This window comes from Crinia signifera, chromosome 6, assembly GCF_055691185.1.
Source record: "Crinia signifera chromosome 6, ASM5569118v1, whole genome shotgun sequence".
NCBI classification, from domain to species: Eukaryota; Metazoa; Chordata; class Amphibia; order Anura; family Myobatrachidae; genus Crinia; species Crinia signifera.
The window spans coordinates 22,368,282-22,394,187 of record NC_139222.1 but is presented as its reverse complement, the minus strand read 5'-3'; the positions used below and the strand labels follow the sequence as shown (position 1 = coordinate 22,394,187).

Here is a 25,906-nt window from a genome sequence, read left to right as displayed (position 1 = left end):
TGCTCTGCTTTTCTCCTGAGAAGCTGGCAAACCTGTGGGAAAAAAAAAGTAGAGGAGGAGGCAACAAGAAGTCTATCTTGTAGCCTACTGCCACCAGGTCCTTTACCCATGCGTCCTGGGACATGGACCAAACATGCTGGTAAAACAGCAGACGGCCTCCCACCCTGCGCTACGGGCAGGGGCTGGGAGAGTCATGCCGAGGGCTTGGAGGTAACCTTTGCATCCAGGATGGGTGCACTGGCTGAACCTCTGCCTCTGAAGCCTCTAGAACTGGTAGCATTCCATACCCCTGAATCTGGGGGTGGGTCGGAATGAACGAAAGGACTGCCCTCCTGTAGTTGGGAAGGACCTGCATGGGGGGTAGGGGCTGCCGTAGGCAGAAACTGTGACGTAGCCTGTGAGATCATTTTGTCCAGCTCTGGACCGAAGAGCGCCTCACCAGCAAAGGGTAATGCTTCCACCGCCTTCTTGGAGTCAGCGTCCGCATTCCACTGTCTCAACCAAAGAGTTCTGCGGGCTGAAACTGAAAGGGCAGAAACACGAGCCGCCAGCATACAGACGTCTGAAGAGGCTTCAACTAAGTAACCTGCAGCCTCACGTATGTGTTCAACCAGAAGCAACATATCACCTGCCCCTGGGATGCCCAGACCTCCATGGCCCTATTGACCCAACATCCCACCTGGGCCGACCTTTGTAAAAGACCTGCGGCCGAATAAATATTCTTCAGGGTGCTCTCTAACCTTCTGTCTGAGACATCCTTGAGGGTAGAGGCTCCTGGTATGGGCAATACTGTCTTTTTAGACAAGCGCGATACCGAAGAGTCTACAGCAGGGGGCGTTTCACATGACTTCCTAGCATCCTTAGGAAAGGGATAGGAAGTGAAAAACCTTTGGGACACCTGAAACTTTTTGTCAGGGTGTAACCAAGCTTTTTGCAGGTGATCATCCAGCTCTTCTGAGGCTGGGAAGAATGCAGACTGTTTCTGCTTTTTGGCAAAAACTGAGGGACGCGCAGCAGGTCTCACCTCCTCTGTGACATTGAGGGTTAAACGGACTGCTTGTATTCTCTAAACCCTGAGAGGGGGACATCCAGTCCTGTAGGACTGGAGCCTCCGGCTCATTAAATTCACCCTCCTCCAGATCTGGCATGTCGTCATCTGTATCATCTAACAGAGGGACTTGAGGAAAAATCCTATTAGCAGGAGCCAGTCTAGGGGGAGGGGGTACTGGGGTGTCTGCATGTAATGCTCTAGACCAGGCAAGTCCAAAGTCAGGCCCGGGGGCCAATTGCGGCCCGTGCTGTCATTTCAAGCGGCCCGCAGCCTCCAGCCAGAAGCGGGTGGAGCACCATATGCGGGACACACAGCACTAAAGGTGGGGCCCTGGCGAGCACGCCTTTACCTTGCTGTCTGCAGCAGTGAGGAGGTGCCGGCCGCCACAGTGACATGTGTTTAGCGTCTTTCGGGTGAGTATGCATCCAACCCCTGCAGCTGCAATTGTATATCACCCTCCTCTGCAATCACAGTGACAGCAGTGGGGGAAGCTTGCATTCATAACATGCAGAGCGGAGGAGGGCAGCAGCGGGAGCCCAAGCATCTCCTGTCCATGCAGTTCCTGCTTTGCCTCTCAGACCTCTGGCTAACACAAGAGGATGGGAAACATACAGATAAGGGAGGGAGCAGGCAGGGGGACATACAGTCAATGGGGGCAGAGTGAGGGACATACAGTCAATGGGGGCAGAGTGGGGGACATTCAGAGAAGGGGGGGCAGAGTCGGGGACATTCAGAGAAGGAGGGGCAGGCTGTGGGACATAGTGAATGTGAGTCATACAGTGAATGGAGGCAGATTGGGGGACATACAGTGAAGGCTTTGGGACATACAGTGAATGAAGGCAGTGATGGACATTCAGAGAAGGGGGGACAGGGTGGGGGAGAGAAGGAATGGGTGCAGAGTGGGGAACATACAGTGAATGGTGGACATACAGTGAAAAAGGAGCAGGCTGGGGGACATACAGAGAAAGATGGTCAGGCAGGGTAATATACAGTGGAGGGGGCAGAGTGGGGGACATACAGTGAATAGGGGCAGGCTGGAGGAAATACAGAGAGAGGGGGGGGGGCAGTCTAGGAAATATACAGTGAAGGGGCAGGCTGGGGGACATACAGCGAATGGGGGCAGAGTGGGGGACCATTCTGATGTGATTAATGATTCAAAGAATGTCAGGTTGAATGGTCGGCCCCCCACATTTTCACCTCACTAAAACTGGCCCTCATCGCAAAAAGTTTGGACACCCCTGCTCTAGACAGTCCCTCAACAGCAGAGGTTAACACTGCCTGTTGATCCCTGGCTGCATCCCTGTCTTGTCTGGCTGCAGATAACTCAGAAGCTAGCTGAGAAATCACTGTGGACAATTGGGAAGCCCATACAGGAGTATCCTGCGCCGCTGTTGAAGGCTGGGGCTGCTGCACATGGGGGACATAAAATGGCGCCCTCAGCGTGTGGGGTGAACTTGGTGCTGCACTTCTTGCAAGCAATCTTTTTAGGAGCACCACCAGCCATCATACACTCATCAATCATCCACAGAGAGGAGAGAGAGAGAGGTTAAGCACCGGACAGGAGAGGAGGTATACAAGGCAGAGTCTGCCACAAGCCAGAGACACGCACTGTATATAAATATAACCTTTTTGGACACAGTCCAAGCCGCCCTGACCTCTTATGTCCCGCTGTGACTCACTGTACCAGGGTCACCTGCACTTTTCAGTTGCCTGGAGGGAGCGGCGGATCATGCTGCTGCTTCAATGGCCGCCGCACCTTAAAGAAGGAGGAAGCGGAAGTGCCCAGCATGCTGTGCGCTGCTCCGCTTCTCGTTATGGCGCTGCTTTTAAAATGCAATGCCGCGTCTCTTTCGCTGAATCCCCCGCTAGCAGGGGATCAGCGCTATACTTACCCCTGCCGTAGCTGTCGGGTGCGGCGTGCTGACAGGTCCTCGAGGCGCGCTGCGTGCAGCGGCGACGGGACCTCAGGATCTGTGGATCCTGCAGCCGGGTACCGGATGAGAGCTGCGTGCAGCTGCGACCGGACCCGCGCACAGCGCCCTCGTCGCAGGCAGGTAGGGACAGGGGGCTACCTGCCTGTCCTCCTGCTGATTGCAGATCATTAAATTTAAAAAAGCCCAGGAGTGAGCAATGAATGCACCCAGCTCCCTTTTTGTTGATATATGTACCTGTTTGTTTTGGCATTTTGTAGTTGTCAATTCTAGAGATCCGTGCAGCCGCTTTGAAGTGAAGCGCCGGTTGTTTTATTACTTCTTCTTGTATGCCACATGCTTAGTCTGCATGGGAGAAGAAGTAGAAGGGGAGGAGTTAGTCACTTAATTTATTCTAAAGTGCCCAAGCTCCCTGTGGTCGCCTTCTATTCCCCACTGTAACTCTCCAGTGTCACCTAGTGGAGGAAAGAGAAATATCTTTATTTAACCCATTTTGCCCAGCTGCAGGGGCTCCTTTACACTGGACTGGCTGCGCTGGGAAGACAGCTTCCAACCTGCCATGCCCGGACTCTTGGCAGCGGCAGTTCCCAGTGCGCTGCTGTATAGTAGCAGCTCCTGTAGCGCTGCAGCCCGGGACAGCATCCTGGCTGCAGCATCTCCCAGCACACTGCTCGGCCATGCCACATTTCTTCTCCCCTGGAGGATGGGGGGTTACAGCTGGACGCTACCGGGGTTGCTGGAGGTTGTCTGGGGCCACGGCGCCCATACACAATGTGAATAAAAAAAATTTTTGACTTTGGCGCCAAACACCCCTTGTCCAAGATGGCACCGGGGCTGAAGGGGTTAACCCTTTCAGCTCCACGGCCGCCATGCCCCACGTGTGCCGGGGTCTCCGGCCACACAAGCTAACCAGCGTCCAGCAGATCATCCATCCAGTGCAAATCCTGGGTCTTCTGTACATAGCAACCAAAAGTGGTCAGGGCTTTGTGGCTCTAAGCCAGCAAGCTGAAGCCCAACTCCCCGAAACAGGGTCTGGTGGTGCTGGTTCTCCCAGGGAAATTGCGGTACTGTGGATGACAGGTGCCAGTCCGAGTATGGCAACCATCTCATCCTTCTGTCTCCCATCTGCCCAGTGCCTCCCCTTTCTGGTGCCAGTATAGGCGGCTCTGCCTCCTTCCCTGGTGGCAGCAGGGAGGTGTGTGGTGCTCCGTGAAAGATTTATAGGGACAGGTGCCAAACATGTATCTTCATGTTGGTGCCACATTAGTACCTCTCCCACAGTAGGACATCTGTAGGCACTAGCCAGTGGCAGAGGTTTAGGCTTACCTCCTGTACTACGGCGTCCATTCTGTAATAGTCCCGCTGTTAGTCCCTGTGTTCTGCTCTGGTCCATCCGACAAGTCTTTGCTTACTCCTATGATACTACTCTCAGTGACTTCTCGGTGTGACCTCTGGCTGTTCTCTGACCCGATTCTGGCTGTCCCCTAGTATTGTACAGCCCATCTGGTTCTGACCTAATCCCATTACCTACGCTATAATATGCCCCACAACCAGTCTCTGCCCACAATTCCTTCATACCCACTTACCCGTACCTTGGACCACAGTCAGAGATCAGTGACTTGCACATCGGGTTACCTAAAGCCAAAACCCTGTTGTGTGAGCCCATTAGGCTACATAGTAGGGTAATACCCCATGTAGTGGTGCACAGAGAGGGTCATGGGTAACACAACAGAGAGAACTATAGGTAATGTCACATGACCTTCATACCATTGTACCCTGTATACTGCTATTATTCCCGTCCCTTCTACTGATGATGTAGGCGAGTCACTGGAGAACATGGGGGGGATTGGTCAGATCTCTGTTCTGGTAGCAGACAATGATCAAATGCGCAGGAAGAAAAGAGGATAACAATAGGGGCTGAGGGCTGATGGATCCTGTCTCCCTCCCCTCCCACTGGGCAGATACATTCCCCTCATTAGTCTGTACTGACAGAGGAGGGTGCAGGAGTGGCATGTCCAAACTATGGCCCTCCCGTCATTACAAAACTACAAATCCCATCATGCCTTGCCACAGTTTTGCTTTTAGGAAATGCTAAAACTATTGCAAGGCATGCTGGAATGTGTTGTTTCACAACAGCTGGAGGGCCATAGTTTGGACATGTCTGGTGTAGGATAGGAGGCTGCTGTAGTGACAGAACAAGGAGAATATGTGACTCTCTGTAATAAGCGATTATTCCTCACCTGTGCTGGTATCTGTGGGGATTTCCTCCTCCTTACACTGCTGTTCACCCCACACATCCATCTCTTCTCCCACTGTATCTTCTGCCTTATTATCAGTCACATCCGTCTCTTCTCCCTCTGTATCTTCTACCTTATTATCAGTCACATCCGTCTCTTCTCCCTCTGTATCTTCTGCCTTAATATCAGTCACATACGTCTCTTCTCCCTCTGTATCTTCTGCCTTAATATCAGTCACATTCATCTCTTCTCCCTCTGTATCTTCTGCCTTAATATCAGTCACATCCGTCTCTTCTGCCTTAATATCAGTCACATCTGTCTCTTCTCTTTCTGTATCTTCTGCATTAATATCAGTCACATCCGTCTCTTCTCCTTCTGTATCTTCTGCTTTTATGTCAGTCACATTCGTTTCTTCTCCCACTGTATCTTCTACCTTAACATCAGTAACATCAGTCTCTTCTTCTCCCACTGTATCTTCTACCTTAACATCAGTAACATCCGTCTCTTCTTCTCCCACTGTATCTTCTACCTTAATATCAAAAAGGCCTCCACCCTAAATAATAACAGTAAAATATTAGTGTATGAGACACACACACAGCTTCTCTACAGATCAGTGAAAACTCACTTTGGTATAGACCACCTACCTGATCCTCCTGTGGGGTCCTGTGAGTCTCCTCTGTACAGTGCTGGGAATACAGACGGGGACATCTCTCTGGGGTATCTCTGTTACTGGGCCCATCTGTAGGAGACACGCAGTGACTGAGAACATGGTATATATGTGATTATCCTGGGAATACAGAGGACGGGGACATCTCTCTGGGGGAACTCTGTTACTGGTCCCATCTGTAGGAGACACGCAGTGACTGAGGACATGGTATATATGTGATTATCCTGGGAATACAGAGGACAGGGACATCTCTCTGGGGTATCTCTGTTACTGGGCCCACCTGTAGGAGACACGCAGTGACTGAGGACATGGTATATATGTGATTATCCTGGGAATACAGAGGACAGGGACATCTCTCTGGGGTATCTCTGTTACTGGGCCCATCTGTAGGAGACACACAGTGACTGAGGACATGGTATATATGTGATTATCCTGGGAATACAGAGGACGGGGACATCTCTCTGGGGTATCTCTGTTACTGGGCCCATCTGTAGGAGACACACAGTGACTGAGGACATGGTATATATGTGATTATCCTGGGAATACAGAGGACGGGGACATCTATCTGGGGTATCTCTGTTACTGGGCCCATCTGTAGGAGACACGCAGTGACTGAGGACATGGTATATATGTGATTATCCTGGGAATACAGAGGACGGGGACATCTCTCTGGGGTATCTCTGTTACTGGGCCCATCTGTAGGAGACACAGTGACTGAGGACATGGTATATATGGGATTATCCTGGGAATACAGAGGACAGGGACAGCTCTCTGGGGTATCTCTGTTACTGGGCCCATCTGTAGGAGACACACAGTGACTGGGGACATGGTATATATGTGATTATCCTGGGAATACAGAGGACGGGGACATCTCTCTGGGGTATCTCTGTTACTGGGCCCATCTGTAGGAGACATGCAGTGACTGAGGACATGGTATATGTGATTATCCTGGGAATACAGAGGACGGGGACATCTCTCTGGTGTATCTCTGTTACTGGGCCCATCTATAGGAGACACACAGTGACTGAGGACATGGTATATATGGGATTATCCTGGGAATACAGAGGACAGGGACAGCTCTCTGGGGTATCTCTGTTACTGGGCCCATCTGTAGGAGACACACAGTGACTGAGGACATGGTATATATGTGATTATCCTGGGAATACAGAGGACGGGGACATCTCTCTGGGGTATCTCTGTTACTGGGCCCATCTGTAGGAGACACACAGTGACTGAGTACATGGTATATGTGATTATCCTGGGAATACAGAGGGCGGGGACATCTCTCTGGGGTATCTCTGTTACTGGGCCCATCTGTAGGAGACACACAGTGACTGAGGATATTGTATATATGTGATTATCCTGGGAATACAGAGGACAGGGACATCTCTCTGGGGTATCCCCACCCGTATCCCCCCCCATCCCCCATACCTGCTCTACCCATTACAATAAATTGAAGTCTCCTCTTACCCAGTAATGTGAGAGGCCGGTAATTTTCCATCATCACGTCCTTGTACAGACCCCTGTGTTTCTCTATATACTCCCACTCCTCCATGGAGAAATAGACAGTGAAATCCTGACACCTTATAGGAACCTGACAAATAAAACAATACAATCATCACACAGACACATCCCCCGGTGTTACTGTATAATGCCTTATTCCCAGCAGTCACCTCTCCGGTCACCTCCCCTGGTGTTACTGTATAATGTCCCATTCCCAGCAGTCACATCCCCTGGTGTCACTGTATAATGACCCATTCCCAGCAGTCTCCTCTCTGGTCACATCCCCCGGTTACTGTATAATGCCCCATTCCCAGCAGTCACCTCTCCGGTCAGCAGCTGAATGATCGTGTTGGTGAGTTCCAGGATCTTCTGCTCTTTGTCTCTCCCATGTATCAGTGAGTGAGGTGGAGGCACAGTTATAGGGCTCTGGGTCCTGCTCAGTCCTCCTGACACACAGGGATGGCAACTCGGTGTCTCATGCTCACCAGATGTCTTCTTCACTACTGTGTAACCCTGTGTATTAGACAAATATACTATCATTGCATACACTCCCAGTAATGACCCTCTGGTATTACTGTAAGTGGTGTCACAGTGACGCTCCCAGATCCCCTCACCTCCCCAGTCACGTCCCTGTAATATTTTTTTAATTCACTTTTCTTTATTTTCTTTTTTGCATATAAAAAAAAACATACATTACATTAACAATTGTCGCATTACCTTAATATGTCACATGAAGCATTTAGCATTTACTTTACAATACAATACAGATACAATAACCCCTCCCCTCCCAATATACAAAAAATATACAAAAAAAAAAAAAAAAAAGGCAGTCCCGTCCCTTTAGGTCATCTGATCTTTCCTCCGATATAATTTGTGCAAGCTATGTTTTTTTTTTCTTTTTTTCTCCTTCTTCCCTTCCCCTCCCCTTTCATCCGTACACCCTTTCATTCAGGTTACTAACTCCTGCTCAGCTTCTTGCCAAATTAGATAGTGTTCGCGCCATCTGTCCCATTTATCATGAAATTTTTTTTTTGTATTTCTTGTGTAGAACATATGTTTTTCGTGCTTCATCGTTTCACTAACCAATGCTCTCCACCCTGCCAGTGCTGGGCTTTTAGTTGAGAACCATATTCGGGCTATCATCACTTTTGCCATTGTGATCAAACTAGTAACAAAGGAATACAGCATTGATGAGTGATCCCCCCCTATTTCTAAACCCAGCAGACAGGTTCTGGGATTTAGTTGAGTTATTGCTGGCGTTATCATCCTAATGTCATTCCAAACATTTTCCCAGAAGGAATATATTTTTGGGCAGGCCCACATCATATGAAGGAAATCGGCCTCTATTGCCTTGCACCTTGGGCATCTATCATCCTCTCTTATTCCAGCCCTATGCATCCCCACTGGGGTACGATATATTCTGTGAAGTATAAAATAGTGTATTTGTTGGTATCTAACCGAAAAAGTTGCCCACTTAATAGACCCCAATACGACTTCCCAGTCTTCCATCGTTATTGAGCCCAGGTCCAACTCCCATTTTATTTTTAATTTCTCCATTGGGGGTAGATGGAGACCTGTATTTAGAGAATTATATATGCTAGATACACGACCTCTATTGCCCGTTCTTTGGAGCATTTTTTTTATCGGGGACTCCGATATTTCTATCGTAAGCCCCCCAAATTGGGCTTGAATTGCATGCCTTAGTTGTAGGTATCTAAAAAAATATTCGTTTGGCAAATTAAATTCTCCTTTTAGTTGTTCGAAGGACTTAAATAACCCATTAGTGTATATTTGATCAATAGCTATAATATCGTTTTGGTACCATATATTATTGGGAGATAGTTTTTCTAGCTCTTTATATTTTTTATTGTACCACAATGGTGTTTCAGTGTCTATCCCTGACCATGCATCTGTTGAGTGAAGAATTCTCCATATTAGCACAGCCTGACGAAGAATGGGGGGAAGTTTGTATGTAGAAGTTCCTGACAGGAGCAGTGCCAATGGGGAAACCCGTTGGCCTACCTGTTCTTCAAGATATGCTTGTAATAAAGGGTCCTTTAAGTTTTTAGCCCAGCCCACAAAATGTGCCGCTTGCGCTGCCATATAGTATTTTCTTAAATTTGGAAGAGCCAAGCCGCCCTGATTTTTAGGATTGTATAGCGTTTTGATTGCTATACGTGGCGACTTGTCATTCCATATAAAGGAGATCACTAGTTTTTCTATTGCAGTAAACACTGTCTTTGGGATATATATGGGCGAGTTCTGCCAGATGTATAGATATTTTGGCTGTATTACCATCTTAAACATGTTTATACGCCCCGTGAGTGTCATGGGTAGCTTTTTCCAAGTGTGCATACAATCTTTAAAACTATCTGTAACTGGATGAACATTGAGGTCCACATAGGTCTTTGAGCAGGGGGTAATCCATATACCTAAATATTTAATTTTCTTGGCCCATTTTAGTGGGGAGGTGGTGTGCTGATCTACAGGTATGTGTCCCGATATTGGTAAAATGCTCGATTTATCCCAATTGACTCGTAGACCCTAAAAAAAGTCACCGAATCTATTCACCACTTCTAATGTTTGCTGCAGCGAATTCCCAGCATCTTGAAGGAAAAGAAGTACATCATCTGCGTACAAGGCTATAACTTCCTCTATCTCCCCAATTTTAATGCCCTTTATTTCTGGATCTGCTCGTATCTGGCATGCGAGAGGTTCTATGACTAATGAGAATAGAGCCGGGGACAGGGGACAACCCTGTCGTGTGCCCCGTTTCAATTTAAAGGAGTTTGAAATGTATCCATTTACAGAGACTCTTGCCACTGGAGATGCATATAACAGTTGAATCCATTTAATAAAATGGGGGCCAAATGCCAGTTTCCGAAGCACCGCCCACATAAAGTTCCAATCCACTGTATCAAAAGCCTTGGCTGCGTCCAAAGACACAACCAAGGCTTCCGACTTTAGGCACTGACCTCTCTGTAAGTGGTAATAAAGACGCCGCAGATTTTGGGATGCAGTTCTCTCAGGCATAAATCCTGATTGATCTGGATGTACTATGGTGGTTATTACTGCATTGAGCCGTGTGGCAAGCATACTAGCCAATATTTTAACGTCAGTATTTAACAAGGAGATTGGCCTGTATGACTCCGGAAATAGGGGATTCTTATCTTTTTTAATTATTAATATAATCAGTGCCTCTGACATAGAATCTGGGAGGGAGCCCCATTCTAGTAATATATTAAAGATCTCTGTAAAGTATGGAACAAAGAAATCTGCAAATTTTTTATAGACTTCAGCAGGAATTCCATCCCGTGTCTCATGCTCACCAGATGTCTTCTTCACTACTGTGTAACCCTGTGTATTAGACAAATATACTATCATTGCATACACTCCCAGTAATGACCCTCTGGTATTACTGTAAGTGGTGTCACAGTGACGCTCCCAGATCCCCTCACCTCCCCAGTCATGTCCCTGTATTATTACTATAGCTATAAGTAATGTCACAGTGACGCTCCCAGATCCCCTCACCTCCCCAGTCACGTCCCTGTATTATTACTATAGATATAAGTGATGTCACAGTGACGCTCCCGGATCCCCTCACCTCCCCAGTCATGTCCCTGTATTATTACTATAGCTATAAGTAATGTCACAGTGACGCTCCCGGATCCCCTCACCTCCCCAGTCATGTCCCTGTATTATTACTATAGATATAAGTGATGTCACAGTCACACTCCCAGATCCCCTCACCTCCCCAGTCACGTCCCTGTATTATTACTATAGATATAAGTGATGTCACAGTGACGCTCCCGGATCCCCTCACCTCCCCAGTCACATCCCTGTATTATTACTATAGATATAAGTGATGTCACAGTGACACTCCCAGATCCCCTCACCTCCCCAGTCACGTCCCTGTATTATTACTATAGATATAAGTGATGTCACAGTGACGCTCCCAGATCCCCTCACCTCCCCAGTCACGTCCCTGTATTATTACTATAGATATAAGTGATGTCACTGTGACGCTCCCAGATCCCCTCACCTCCCCAGTCACGTCCCTGTATTATTACTATAGATATAAGTGATGTCACTGTGACGCTCCCAGATCCCCTCACCTCCCCAGTCACGTCCCTGTATTATTACTATAGATATAAGTGATGTCACAGTGACACTCCCAGATCCCCTCACCTCCCCAGTCATGTCCCTGTATTATTACTATAGATATAAGTGATGTCACAGTGACACTCCCAGATCCCCTCACCTCCCTGTATTATTACTATAGCTATAAGTGATGTCACAGTGACACTCCCAGATCCCATCACCTCCCTGTATTATTACTATAGATATAAGTGACGTCACTGTGACGCTCCCAGATCCCCTCACCTCCCCAGTCACGTCCCTGTATTATTACTATAGATATAAGTGATGTCACAGTGACACTCCCAGATCCCCTCACCTCCCCAGTCACGTCCCTGTATTATTACTATAGATATAAGTGATGTCACTGTGACGCTCCCAGATCCCCTCACCTCCCCAGTCACGTCCCTGTATTATTACTATAGATATAAGTGATGTCACAGTGACACTCCCAGATCCCCTCACCTCCCCAGTCATGTCCCTGTATTATTACTATAGATATAAGTGATGTCACAGTGACACTCCCAGATCCCCTCACCTCCCTGTATTATTACTATAGCTATAAGTGATGTCACAGTGACACTCCCAGATCCCATCACCTCCCTGTATTATTACTATAGATATAAGTGACGTCACTGTGACGCTCCCAGATCCCCTCACCTCCCCAGTCACGTCCCTGTATTATTACTATAGGTATAAGTGACGTCACAGTGACACTCCCAGATCCCCTCACCTCCCCAGTCATGTCTCTGTATTATTACTATAGATATAAGTGATGTCACAGCAACGCTCCCAGATCCCCTCACCTCCCTGTATTATTACTATAGATATAAGTGATGTCACAATGACACTCCCAGATCCCCTCACCTCCCTGTATTATTACTATAGCTATAAGTGATGTCACAGTGACACTCCCAGATCCCCTCACCTCCCCAGTCACGCCCCTGTATTATTACTATAGATATAAGTGATGTCACAGTGACGCTCCCAGATCTCCTCACCTCCCCAGTCATGTCTCTGTATTATTACTATAAATATAAGTGATGTCACAGTGATGCTCCCAGATCCCCTCACCTCCCCAGTCACGTCCCTGTATTATTACTATAGATATAAGTGATGTCACAGCGACGCTCCCAGATCCCCTCACCTTCCCAGTCACGTCCCTGTATTAGTACAATAGATATAAGTGATGTCACAGTGACGCTCCCAGATCCCCTCACCTCCCCAGTCATGTCCCTGTATTATTACTATAGATATAAGTGATGTCACAGTGACGCTCCCAGATCCCCTCACCTTCCCAGTCACTTCCCTGTATTAGTACAATAGATATAAGTGATGTCACAGTGACGCTTCCAGATCCCCTCACCTCCCCAGTCACGTCCCTGTATTATTACTATAGATATAAGTGATGTCACAGTGACGCTCCCAGACCCCCTCACCTCCCCAGTCACGTCCCTGTATTTTTACTATAGATATAAGTGATGTCACAGTGACGCTCCCAGATCCCCTCACCTCCCCAGTCACGTCCCTGTATTATTAATATAGATATAAGTGATGTCACAGCGACGGTCACAGATCCCCTCACCTCCCTGTATTATTACTATAGATATAAGTGATGTCTCAGTGACGCTCCCAGATCCCCTCACCTCCCCAGTCACGTCCCTGTAATATTACTATAGATATAAGTGATGTCACAGTGACGCTCCCAGACCCCCTCACCTCCCCAGTCACGTCCCTGTATTATTACTATAGATATAAGTGATGTCAAAGTGACGCTCCCAGATCCCATCACCTCCCCAGTCACGTCCCTGTATTATTACTATAGATAGAAGTGATGTCACAGTGACGCTCCCAGTTCCCCTCACCTCCCCAGTCACGTCCCTGTATTATTACTATAGATATAAGTGATGTCACAGTGACACTCCCAGATCCCCTCACCTCCCCAGTCACGTCCCTGTATTATTACTATAGATGGAAAAATGGGGAAAGGGGGAGGGGATGGGGGCCAGGTGCACAGGACTGATTTGCTAGCAGGTAAGAAGGTTAAACTCCAGTCAACATGTGAGTGAGTAAATTATGTTATAATCTCGTTGTTGAGGTGCTCCCGGGGAGTATGGTAAGTACAATTGGAAACGGGTTGATATTCAAGGGAGAATATCAGGAAAGAAACTCCCGGGTGGGGCACTGCCTTCTATAATATAAACGTATCAGTCTAAAAGTTACGGATTATGCTTACGATAATTCCTTTTCTTCGGAGTACTTCATGGCAGCCACACAATGGGTTCATCCCTCTCTCCCCTCGCAATTAGACAGGTAGTTTTTCCCTAGGACACGCCCCTTCTTCCACCAGTACATAGCCAACACCTTCCCCCCTTGTCTCCAGTCTTTTGACTCGTCTCCGCCACCGATCCTAGGGAAAAACACAAACACGGGGGGGGGGGGGGTAATAATATAGGCTGCCATGAAGTACTCCGAAGAAAAGGAATTATCGTAAGCATAATCCGTAACTTTCTTCTTCTTACTTCATGGCAGCCACACAATGGGATATACCAAAGCAGTAGGGTGGGCTACAATACCTTAAATCAAGGCCTGCTGTAGAACTCTGCTTCCGAAAGACTCTTCAGTTACATCCAATGCATAATGCTTTGCAAAGGTATGTATGGACGACCACGTCGCAGCTTGGCATATGTCTTTGACCGAGACGTTAGCCTCTCTCGCCCAGGAAGTTGCCATCGCCCTAGCCGAGTGTGCCCTTATGCCTTCTGGAACTTGTCGGCCAACTTTCTTGTAGGTGAAACAAATAACTTCTTTGAGCCACCTTGAAATAGTTTGTTTTGAAGGCGCAAATCCTTTCTTTGCTCCTTGCGGAATCACAAACAATGATCTCGTTTTCCTGAAGCTTGCTGTACGATCCAAATAAACTTTGATTATTCTCACCATATCCAGCGTATGAAGATCTTTTTCTCTTCTAGTGGTTGGATTCGGAAAAAAACATGGCAAAATAATATCTTGACTCATATGAAAAGATGAAACTACCTTCGGAAAAAATGAAGGTTTGGTTCTTAGGACTACTTTGTCCGGAAATAACTTAAGGTAGGGTTCACAACATAGTAACGCATGTAACTCCCCTACACGTCTTGCTGACGTAATAGCGACCATGAACGCTACCTTCCACGTAAGAAATTTTAGCCCCGATCTCTCACATGGTTCAAATGGGTTCGCCATGAGACCGTTTAGCACTAGATTAAGGTCCCACTGAGGAATCACTGGTCTTACTCTTGGACGGATTCTCTTGGCTGCTTGAAAAAATCTTTTTATCAATCCTTGGTCTGCTAATTTCTTATCCAGTAGGACACTAAGGGCTGAAACTTGTACCTTCAGAGTTGCTATGGATAGGCCCTTATTGAACCCTTCACAGAGGAACTGTAGAACATGCGCCAGTCTAGCTTTGGGAAAGGGGAATTTATGCTCAGACCATCTCGCAAAGACTCTCCAGATTCTATAATATATACCGGAGGAAACTTTCTTCCTTGCTTGAAGCAGCATGTCTACCACGACCGCTGACAGGCCTTTATCTGTCAGTTGCTTCCTTTCAAACTCCATGCCGCTAAATGAAGTTTCTGCGGGTCTTGGCACATTACTGGGCCCTGCCTCAGAAGATCCTGTGATACTGGAAGAAACCATGGCTCTGCCACCGCCATGCCCTCTGCCATCGGGAACCAGGCCCTTCTGGGCCAATATGGAAGGATGACTATCGCCCGAACTCTCTCCGACCTGATCTTCCACAGTACCTTGTGTATGAGTGGGAAGGGAGGGAAGATGTATACCAGGGAGAACCGCCATCTCTGGGACAGTGCATCCACGCCTTCTGACCCTCGTGCCGGGTGCCTGGAGAAGAATCGCTGAACTTTCGTATTCTTCGGAGTCGCCATCAGATCTATCTGTGGCTGGCCGAATCTGCGGACGATTTGTCTGAAGACTGAGTCCTTCAACTCCCACTCTCCTGGCAGAATTTGAGTCCTGCTTAGGAAGTCTGCCAGCTGATTGTCTTCCCCTGGTACGTGTAATGCCGAAATGGATCGGAGATGTTTTTCTGCCCAGCCCATGATCAGCCGGATCTCTTCTAGCAGTGAGGGACTTTTTGTCCCCCCTTGCTTGTTGATATAAGCTACTGTCGCTATGTTGTCTGAGAAGACTCTTAGATGGGAATTTTCTATTTCGTTTGAGAAGAATTTCATGGCCATGAAGACTGCTCGAAGCTCCCTGTGATTGGATGATAGATCCGATTCTTGGACGGACCAGATACCCTGGGTAGTTCTGCCTGAGCAATGCGCTCCCCACCCTGTGACGCTTGCGTCTGTTGTCAGCACTACATACTGTGGGCTTGAAAGAGACATTCTTCTTAACACCATGTACCTGCTTCGCCACCACTGAAGTGATAACACCACTGCTTGAGGGAACGTGATGTAGCGTTCCAGCGAAACTTGGTTTCTGGTATAGGGTAGGAGATGCCACTGCAACGTCCTCATATGCCACCTGGCCCATGGTACCACCTCCACTGTGGACGACATCATCCCTAAGAGACTTATTGCTAGTCTCAGCGGAACCTTTCGATTCTCCTGGATTACCTCCACTAGCTCTTGAATCTTCTCGCATCTCTGACCGGACAGGGTGACCTCGAACCGTACTGTGTCTATGATGACGCCTAGGTTTAGGATGGTCTGTGTAGGACACAGATGGCTCTTGTTCCAATTGATCAGCCACCCGTGCTCTTGTAGGAACTGGACTACTATCTCCGCATTTCGGACGGCTTCTGCTTCTGATTTTGCTGAGATAAGTAAATCGTCCAAATAAGCCCATATTGCTATGTTCTTCTTCCTCAGACACTCTATCATGACTATGAGTACTTTTGTAAATACCCTCGGTGAGGATGTGAGACCAAAGGGAAGGCAGGTAAACTGAAGATGTTTCCCTCTGACGCAGAACCTGAGAAATTTTCTGTCTGGTATATAGATAGGGACATGGAAATAAGCGTCTTTTAGGTCTATTGAGACCATGTAGTCTCCCCTTCTCAGACCCATAAGGATAGTCTTGGCTGTTTCCATGTGAAACTTGCGTTTCCAGATTCTGGCGTTCAGATCTCTTAGGTCCAAGATTGTTCTGAACCCTCCAGAACTTTTTGTTACCACGAACAGACGGGAGTAGAACCCTAGGCCCTTCTCTGTCTCTGGAACTGGCTCCACTGCCCCTGAATCCTCCAGATCCTTTATACTTAGGGCCAGTGCCTCCTGCTCTGCCCTCAAAACTGGATTTTTTTAAACTAAAAATTTTTCCCTTCTGGGTCTTGAAAGAAATTCTAGGCGATACCCCGTGGACACCACCTCTAAAACCTAGGTGTCTTGTACCGTTTGTTCCCACATGTGGGCAAACTGCAGCAATCTTCCGGCCACCTGGAAATTGTCCACGGGACACAACACGTCACTGTTTTTTATCGCCCCTTTTGACTGTCTGTCGAAAGAAGGCTCTGGAGATACCCGAGGTATACCTCTCCCGAAAAGGCCTCCCAGGCCTATAGGCCCTGGCTTGCCTGAAACTTTGCCTGGGGAAATAATTGAAACCTCTTCCCCTCTTATCTTGGGGGAGTCTAACTGACTTCCCACCCGACATCCTCTGTATCATCTGGTCGAGTTTACTGCCGAAAAGGAATTCCCCCTCAAACGGTAAGGTTGCCAGCTTATTTTTGGAGTGGGCGTCTGCTGCCCAGGACTTGAGCCACAGGGCTCTCCTTGCCACTACTCCAGAGGTCAACGCCTTCGCTGAGTAATCCAGCACGTCTAGGGATGCCTCACATATATAGTCAACAGTGAGTTGAATTTGGGCCAAACTGCTGACCATCTGTTCTCTAGCCACCCTATCCTGTAGATCTTCTTGTAAAGAAGCGCACCATATTCTAAGGGCTCTGGCCAAAGAGGCAATAGCTACCCCTGATTTTATAGAGGTGGCGCTAGAGATGTGCAGTCTTTTCAAAGCGCTCTCCATAGCGTCTTTAAGAGATGCGCCGTCCTCCAGGGGGATAGTGGTTTTGGTGGTGACTTCGGACACCGCCGCATCAATTTTGGGAATACTGCACCACTTTAGAAACTCTGCATCCTCTATGGGATACATCTTCTCTGTCCTTTTCACAGGCCCAATCCGTTTGTCCCCATTGGACCACTCCTTAATCAGGATCTCCTTAACCACCTTGTGCACGGGAAAACATAACCCCTTTCTTGACCTGTCCTCAAACAGAGCGTCATACTCGGTTCTCACTGGTTGTTTATAGTTCAGTGTTTTATACAGTTCTTTCAGAACCACCTCCACCAACTCCAGATTAAAGGACCGTTCTTCTTCAACTAGTTCACCAGGCTCTATCTCATCATCCTCCTCATAATCATCCTCTGGATCTGCGGCCTCCGGCATATCACATTCCACATCCAAACTTGTCTGCGACCTAGACCTTTTCCCCTGATATTCTTTTTTGGAGACAAAGTTATCTTTCATCCAGGCCATAAGCTCACTAATCTGGGAAACAGTCCCAATACTGGTATCCGCTCCTTTGTCACAGCTGCGGCACAATGAATTCTCTCCAGTGAAAATCTTATCACAACCAATACATGTCTTGCTAACATGTTTCTTCTTGGCCACTTTCTTCTTAGTCCCCACGGGCACACTAGAAGATTAATAACAGTAATCACTAACTACTCTGAGTATACTCGTAAAAAACAACCAAGTCCTCTGAGAGGACTTACCTGGGCAGCAATGCAGATAGTTTCTGAGAGGCTTCTTCCTCCATGTCTCCGGTACCACAGGGCTTTGCACGCACAAACTAGCACGAGGAACGCCTGTAACACCGGCCAGGCGCATTAAGAAGGCTATTTCCGCCTTCCGGGAGCGTCAGGCAGCGTGCGCGTCATCCCGACGCTTGGAACGCACGCTCACCTGACTTCCTGCCCCGTGAACCGCATGCTCGCGTCACAGCGCCGAGCGGAGACAGCGTGCCTAGGTCAGAGCAGCGCGACTACACGCCTGATGACCCGTACGCTAGAAACCCAGCACACGCCGCTCAGACATATGCTTGAGACCCAGCGGCCAGTTTGAAAACGGCCGGTACTTTCTGCCTCTCACAGCCGGGCTCCTGACAGCGCCAGCACGCGAGGTACATGCCACCGGCCAGACCTCTAAAATGGGAAAGGCACCGCCACCCCAACGCTGCCCAGGACTGGCAGCGTAACGCCTACCAGTAGGTAAGAAAAAATAACAAAACCTATACTACCCTGTCTATCTGTCTAGGAGACAGGAAAAAGACTGGAGACAAGGGGGGAAGGTGTTGGCTATGTACTGGTGGAAGAAGGGGCGTGTCCTAGGGAAAAACTACCTGTCTAATTGCGAGGGGAGAGAGGGATGAACCCATTGTGTGGCTGCCATGAAGTAAGAAGAAGAAATATCAACTTTATTAATACTAAAATTGATCCTGTTAATGGATCAAGAGACGAACATGAGACGAGACCATACAGATAACATGAATAGAAAAAATTGAGAAAAGATCGTGAAAATATGATATCTGGGTCTGAAAATGGGCTAAATGCCTCTGTTCAATATGGCTGTAATATCAGCGTATTCCTGTAAAGGATTATTTCAGACTAAGCACGTCTTCAATTAACCATATTGGTTATCATAAACACATATCTAATAAATGCGTAACAAATGGCACACTGTCTGGCAGTACAACTTATTGTTATCTTAATTACTTTCTAATGGTCGAAAACTGTGTGTAATCTCACTCTAATTGGACTGCAAGATCCAAGAGAAATTGAGAATTGTGGTGAAGTACCTGGGTTGAAAATGCTCGCCTAGTGGCTGCTGCCTGTGCATATGATGGCAACCGGACAACTGCACAGTTGAGCGGACTCTGCGAGCGTCACAGGTACAGGAGTTAAGACAAAAAGGAGGTTTCTGCTGTCTCCAGGGGTGACCAACCTGGCCCTGTTATACAGTGACAGCGCAGAGTCAGGTAATGGGTCCCCTGGGGATGAGAGAACCCCGACTATGGGAGATGCCAGAAAAGAAGAGCAATTTCACTTTAATCCCAGGTATACGCTACTGTCCAGTGTGTACGCATGTAGACGTAGTGAACAATGGTTGAGCGGTATATCTGGGTAGTGAATTGCAGAAGGAAGCACAGGGTGCACTCTGGTATTGTTCCTAGTGGGTCGCTGCTATACCGTGCAAAGGTAGTAAAAAAGGAGGAGATTTCAGAAAATGCACAATCTGTACTTCACATAAGACTGAATATCTTGCTCTAATTGGCCGCAAGCCCAAGAAAGAAAATGGGCTAACAAAAATTGATACAACTCCCAGTCAGATGGATATCTATGATAGAATATACACAATGGTTTAGAATGCAGTCCTGGTCTGTAGTCTTGTGTCGGCACACACTATGTGTCGACCTTACCCAAATACACTATATTCAATGTTGAAATTTTTGATGAATGGAGGGAACAAGTCCCACGTATGTGACAGGGTGAGAATATATATGAAGGAAAGAATCCCCTATAAATACGGAGTCACACTTTAAAACCTTAAGTCAATCAATACATTCAAATATAGCATAAACTGGTATAGGCAGGGTGACAGGGTGGGGTAATTGGAGAGAGAAATCCTCCATGCAATACAGGTTCACAATTTAGTGCATGCAACTCCCAGTCAGATGGATATCTATGGTGGAATATACACTATGGTTTAGAATGCAGTCCTGGTCTGTAGTCTTGTGTCAGCACACACTATGTGTCGACCTTACCCAAATACACTATATTCAATGTTGAAAGTTTTTGATGAATGGAGGGAACAAGTCCCACGTATGTGACAGGGTGAGAATATATATGAAGGAAAAAATCCCCTATAAATACGGAGTCACACTTTAAAACCTAAGGTCAATCAATACATTCAAATATAGCATCAACTGGTATAGGCAGGGTGACAGGGTGGAGTAATTGGAGAGAGAAATCCTCCATGCAATACAGGTTCACAATTTAGTGCATACAACTCCCAGTCAGATGGATATCTATGATGGAATATACACAATGGTTTAGAATGCAGTCCTGGTCTGTAGTCTTGTGTCGGCACACACTATGTGTCGACCTTACCCAAATACACTATATTCAATGTTGAAAGTTTTTGATGAATGGAGGGAACAAGTCCCACGTATGTGACAGGGTGAGAATATATATGAAGGAAAAAATCCCCTATAAATACGGAGTCACACTTTAAAACCTAAGGTCAATCAATACATTCAAATGTAGCATCAGCTGGTATAGGCAGGGTGACAGGGTGGGGTAATTGGAGAGAGAAATCCTCCATGCAATACAGGTTCACAATTTAGTGCATACAACTCCCAGTCAGATGGATATCTATGATGGAATATACACAATAGTTTAGAATGCAGTCCTGGTCTGTAGTCTTGTGTCGGCACACACTATGTGTCGACCTTACCCAAATACACTATGTTCAATGTTGAAATTTTTTAAATGGAGGGAACAAGTCCCACGTATGTGACAGGGTGAAAATATATATGAAGGAAAGAATCCCCTATAAATACGGAGTCACACTTTAAAACCTAAGGTAGATCAATACATTTAAATATGGCATCAACTGGTATAGGCAGGGTGACAGGGTGAGGTAATTGGAGAGAGAAATCCTCCATGCAATACGGGTTCACAATTTAGTGCCTAGGTGAATCAACATGTGATATCAATAAATATAGGTAGGGGGTTGTATTGCCATAACCCTGTAATTCCAACCATTAAAAAGCAGATAATGACAGTATTGCCCTGAGGGCTGTTGGTAACTCACGGACACCGGTTCCCGGGTGCAGCGCTGGGAAGTCTGTCTATCCGATAGCAAAATCCCCCAGTGTGTACACTCAGATACTGCTGGCTGCAATTGGTCGGTAAAGGTGAAGAAGAAAGTTTTTTGTAGTAGTAAATCTGTAAGTTGTCACGATAATAATAAATGGACAGTCTTGGTATAGAAGTAAAAGGTAAGCAGCTGCGCGCTGTTTGTATTCTCCTGCAGCGTCTGCAGGCACAGGTGTGGACTCCGTTGTGCCTCTCCACAGTCTGTGAGGCAGGCGGTGTGCACCGAGATTGCTGCAGAGATCTTATCAGCAGTACGGTGCCCCGTCCAAGAGGTAGTCCTCACAGCGGTAAGCATCCACTGTGTGCGGCGGTGGTGAATGCGGTGGTGAATGAACAGAGCCGCCGGTGATGTAACTCAAACAGCTGTGTCAGCGTTTAGAAGGTACACACGCTGTCCGGAATATCGCGCTGTCAGGGCAGTAGTAGTAGCCAAGAAGATATGTGTGAAGCGTGCAGGGTCCCGCTTGTACACAGCGGGGTCCTAGGACACCGAGACGTACGTTTCACTTAGGAAGCTTTCTCAATCGGTGTAGAGGTGTGCTCTGGCGTTCAATATTTAAATGATTCTTAGCCAATCCCAAATGGGGGCAGGTGAAAAATGGGAGGGAGTAGGATCTGAGCCTAATTGGAAGTGCATGTTGAGGCTAAAAAGCATCCTGAAATAAGTTAAATGGAAGGTTTCTAATTAATTGATAAATACATTTAACAGATGGAAGGAGGAAGGAAAAGGAAGGTGAAAGGGTATTGACTGGGAGAAATGATTATGTTTGATTTTCAGAACAGCGTAGAATTCTTATAATAATTATGACCTTATTAAACCCCGTAGGGAGAATATATGTGGCGAAATTAATTAATTAATTGTATGAGATGGAGGTAAAAAGTCCCCAGAACAGTAGAAGCACTAGCTAAAAACATATATGCGTATATATGGTAGGAAGTGCTGCATGCTAGGCACAGTATTGCATTGGCATTTAATATTATGATTGATAATACATATGTCATGAGGATGTTTGTTCATAAACTCATTTCTTCCTATAGTGAAAATAGCAATATGCTGAGTATATAGTGCGTATAGTGACGTTTGAAAGTTATATAAATAAAAGGAGACCTAAGACCTGTGCATATATATGCACAGGTGAAGGAGACATGTAGGTGCACATTTATACATAACACAGTAAAAAACAATAAAAAGCAGAGCTGTGCCAAATTGTGAAAAAAATACAAATAGTGAATGTGAAAGTGGATATGTATAAATATGACTCACATCCGTAGTGTGAGTGGATGGTGATTATAAAGGGAAAATGGATATTTATTTGTGCTCCATTATATTAGACATGTAATAATTCGGCTGGGTTGGAGTGAAGTGGTGATATAGGGTGAGGGGATGAGGGAAGAAAAGCAATATGAGTTAGATTGATAACTGGCATAGTATAGTTGAATAAAAAAATTATTATTATTATGTGGTTATAGATACTACCAAGAGGCAAGAAAAGAGTGCGAAGCGTAACAGATGACTAAAAATTAGGTGGAGATTTCATGGTTTAAGGAAGACGCCATAATTGATAAATTCATTTAGGCCCGTCGGGGTGACGGAATTAAGTCTAAAAGTCCAGCTACTTTCCTTTTTTAACAGTTCCTTGGTGATATCTCCACCACGAATGCCCAGATGGAGTTGTTCGAGTCCGAAAGCTTTCAAGCCTTTGGAGGATCCTCCGTGATGTTTGTGGAAATGACGTGCCACGGATGTTAACTTCTTGAATTTTTTAAGGTCGGAGGCTGCATTTCGAATACTACCAACATGCTCGAGTATTCTCTGTTTCAGAGGACGGGTGGTCATGCCAACGTATCTCAAATTACATTGGCATTCCAAGCAATAGATTAAGTTCTTAGTCTCGCAGTTGAAGTATCCGGCAATTTTGATCTGTTTGTTGATCCTGTCCAGTACAGAGAGTCTCCTGTCCAAGAAGGCACAGGCCTTGCAATGGCCACAGGGGTAAGTGCCGTTAGCCTTTGCCAATATGGGCCTTCTGGTTTTTGAGAAATGGCTCTGTACTAGAGTGTCGTGGAGATTGGGTGCTCTACGCCAGCTACAGTCTGGTCGTTCCCCCAGTACTACATTGAGTGTGCTGTCATTTTGAAGAATGGGCCAATGTCTGGAGAGAATATTTTGTAGTTCCCTCCATTCATTGCAGAAGTTGCTTATGAAGCGTATTGGCTGTGAGGATGACTTGGCCTTGTTTTGAGGAAATATAAGTGTCTGCCTGTCCTGTGTTCGGGCATGATATCTGGCACTCTTAATGCACCTTTTACTGTACCCCCTACTCAGTAACCTATTGGAGAGTTCTTGGCTTTTGTTGTCATAGGACTGGAGGTCAGTACAATTTCTGCGAAGGCGCAGGAATTCACCCTTAGGTAGATTTTTAACCGTTGGGGGGAAGTGAAAGCTCTGGTGGTGGAGCAGACTATTGGTGGAAGTCTGTTTTCTGAACAGTTCAGTCTTGAGTGCTCCCTCTTCATCCTTGTACAGCGTGAGGTCCAGGAAGGTGGCTTTCTGTTGACTATACTCGTATGTAAGTTTAATATTAAGTGTGTTAGTATTGAGTATGTCAATAAATGCCTTCAATTCCTCCAGACTCCCGTGCCAGAGCATGAGGATATCATCAATGTATCTATACCAACCTACAATGAGGTCGGTATAGATATCATTGGTATCACAAAAGACACACTCCCTTTCCCAGGATCCGAGGAACAGGTTGGCATACGTGGGCGCGCAAGCCGCGCCCATCGCTGTTCCCCGGACCTGGAGAAAGAATGAATCATTAAAGGTAAAATAATTCTTACCCAGAACAAAGCCAAGGAGGTCCACCAGGAAGGTGTGAAAGGTGTGAAGGTATATTACTATAGATGTAAGTGATGTCACAGTGACACTACCAGATCCCCTCACCTCCCCAGTCAGCAGGTAGATGATCTCCAGGGTGATATTTAGTATCCTGTCAGTCATGTGACTCTGGTCCTTGTCCATCCTCGGGGAATCAGTGACGGGTCTTATCCTCACCGCTCAGTTGTCCTGGAAAAAAATACAGGTTGAGTATCCCGTATCCGTGTATCCCAAAAATTTAATATTCCAAAAACTGGTGTTTCAGAATATTTATGGGTTTTTTTTCTACCCATTTTTTCATACTTACCACGTTCCCCCGTGTCTATGATGGGCTTCAGGATCCTCTTCAGCGGCATCCTCTGTCCCAGAAGTGCATTGCGCGAGTGCACCAGTGATGTCATCGGCGCGCCTGCAAACTCGCGCAATGCACCCCTGGAACCGCTGCAGAGGATCCTGAAGCATAATTGCCTACCTGACCCTCTCCATGAGGGAGAAAATGCTCTGTTCCTGGACTTCCCTTGTAATGTACCATTACCATCAACTGTGGTGACACACCTTTCTTATCCATTACACAGGTGATGGCCATCATACATTACCAGGGAAGTCCAGGAACAGAGCATTTTCTCCCTCATGGAGAGGGTCAGGTAGGCAAGTATGCAGCATACACACCAGTGTACAAGAACTACAAGTCCCAGCATACACACCAGTGTACAAGAACTATAAATCCCAGCATGCACACCAGTGTACAAGAACTACAAGCCCCAGCATGCACACCAGTCTCTGCCTTGCAGCACCACAGCTAGGGCTGGGAGGACTCAGCTGCCTCTCCCTGGTCCCAGTGATAGCACACACCTGGTATTATACTGCAGCCTGTGTGAGTAGAACAGCAGCTCCCCTGTAAGTGCCCTTATGGCTCACACCCAGCAATCACTACTATGCTGTTACTAGCAGTATAATACCTGGGGTCACCTGGTGCCAGCTGCAGCAGTCTCCCTCCTGCCTGCCATGCACACCAGGAAGGGACGTTTCCCTGGTAACACAGCTCCTCCCACTCTGCCTCCCACAGGAAATACATTATCGCTACAGCCGCGGGGGAGTCTGGGAGCTGAGTACAAACCACAACAAAATGGCCGCCGCTGTATGAGGACACTGAGACATCACTGCCGGAATGCTAGAAGCGGTAATATTACACCTGGTAGTATAAATAGAGAGAGATATGTGATGTGCGGTCACCGGTACCTGATACATTCCATGCTGTATGTACGACTAGTAAGGCTCCTTAACAACTGTCCCCTGTGTTAGAGAGCGGCGGCCATTTCCACGAAGACCGACCGATCAACGCGCGTTCATTGGCTGCAGCATCTCGGCTCGTCGTCACTGCTGATCCGATTCCTACCTGAGGCCTCTCTCTTCCAGCAGCCACGGTGATTAAGTTACGGGGGACCGAGAGAAGACATTGCTGTATCTGGTTGCAGGTGATGGTATTGTGCTTCCCTGGTGTTATTATACAGGGGGAGCAGCCTGTGGTGTCCTGTAATACAGGGGGAGC

General features: G+C 47.0%; 4 protein-coding genes across 7 annotated transcripts in view; 2 read left to right on the top strand and 2 right to left on the bottom strand.

Moving 5' to 3' along the window:
• Positions 1 to 25,388, bottom strand: part of LOC146007457 (uncharacterized) — a 31,186-nt gene extending 5,798 nt beyond the window's left edge. The window contains 6 exon segments of the mRNA XM_083145818.1: positions 5,223 to 5,772; positions 5,864 to 5,958; positions 7,357 to 7,480; positions 7,711 to 7,902; positions 24,424 to 24,546; positions 25,317 to 25,388. Of these exon segments, the coding sequence (XP_083001944.1) occupies positions 5,223 to 5,772; positions 5,864 to 5,958; positions 7,357 to 7,480; positions 7,711 to 7,902; positions 24,424 to 24,501 (1,039 nt within the window). The 5' untranslated portion in view covers positions 24,502 to 24,546; positions 25,317 to 25,388.
• LOC146009548 (uncharacterized) overlaps positions 1 to 25,906 on the bottom strand; it is a 613,273-nt gene that overhangs the window by 188,117 nt on the left and 399,250 nt on the right.
• The window catches only part of LOC146007461 (uncharacterized), a 450,549-nt gene that overhangs the window by 172,488 nt on the left and 252,155 nt on the right, over positions 1 to 25,906 (top strand). The window lies entirely within an intron of this gene.
• LOC146007466 (uncharacterized) overlaps positions 25,550 to 25,906 on the top strand; it is a 76,620-nt gene continuing 76,263 nt past the window's right edge. For 2 of the 4 annotated variants that reach the window (XM_083145838.1, XM_083145841.1), the window contains exon 1: positions 25,550 to 25,832. The gene's annotated coding sequence lies outside the window, so the exon portion shown is untranslated. The remainder of the gene's footprint in view (positions 25,833 to 25,906) is intronic. The other 2 variants (XM_083145839.1, XM_083145840.1) reach the window with 2 other exon arrangements.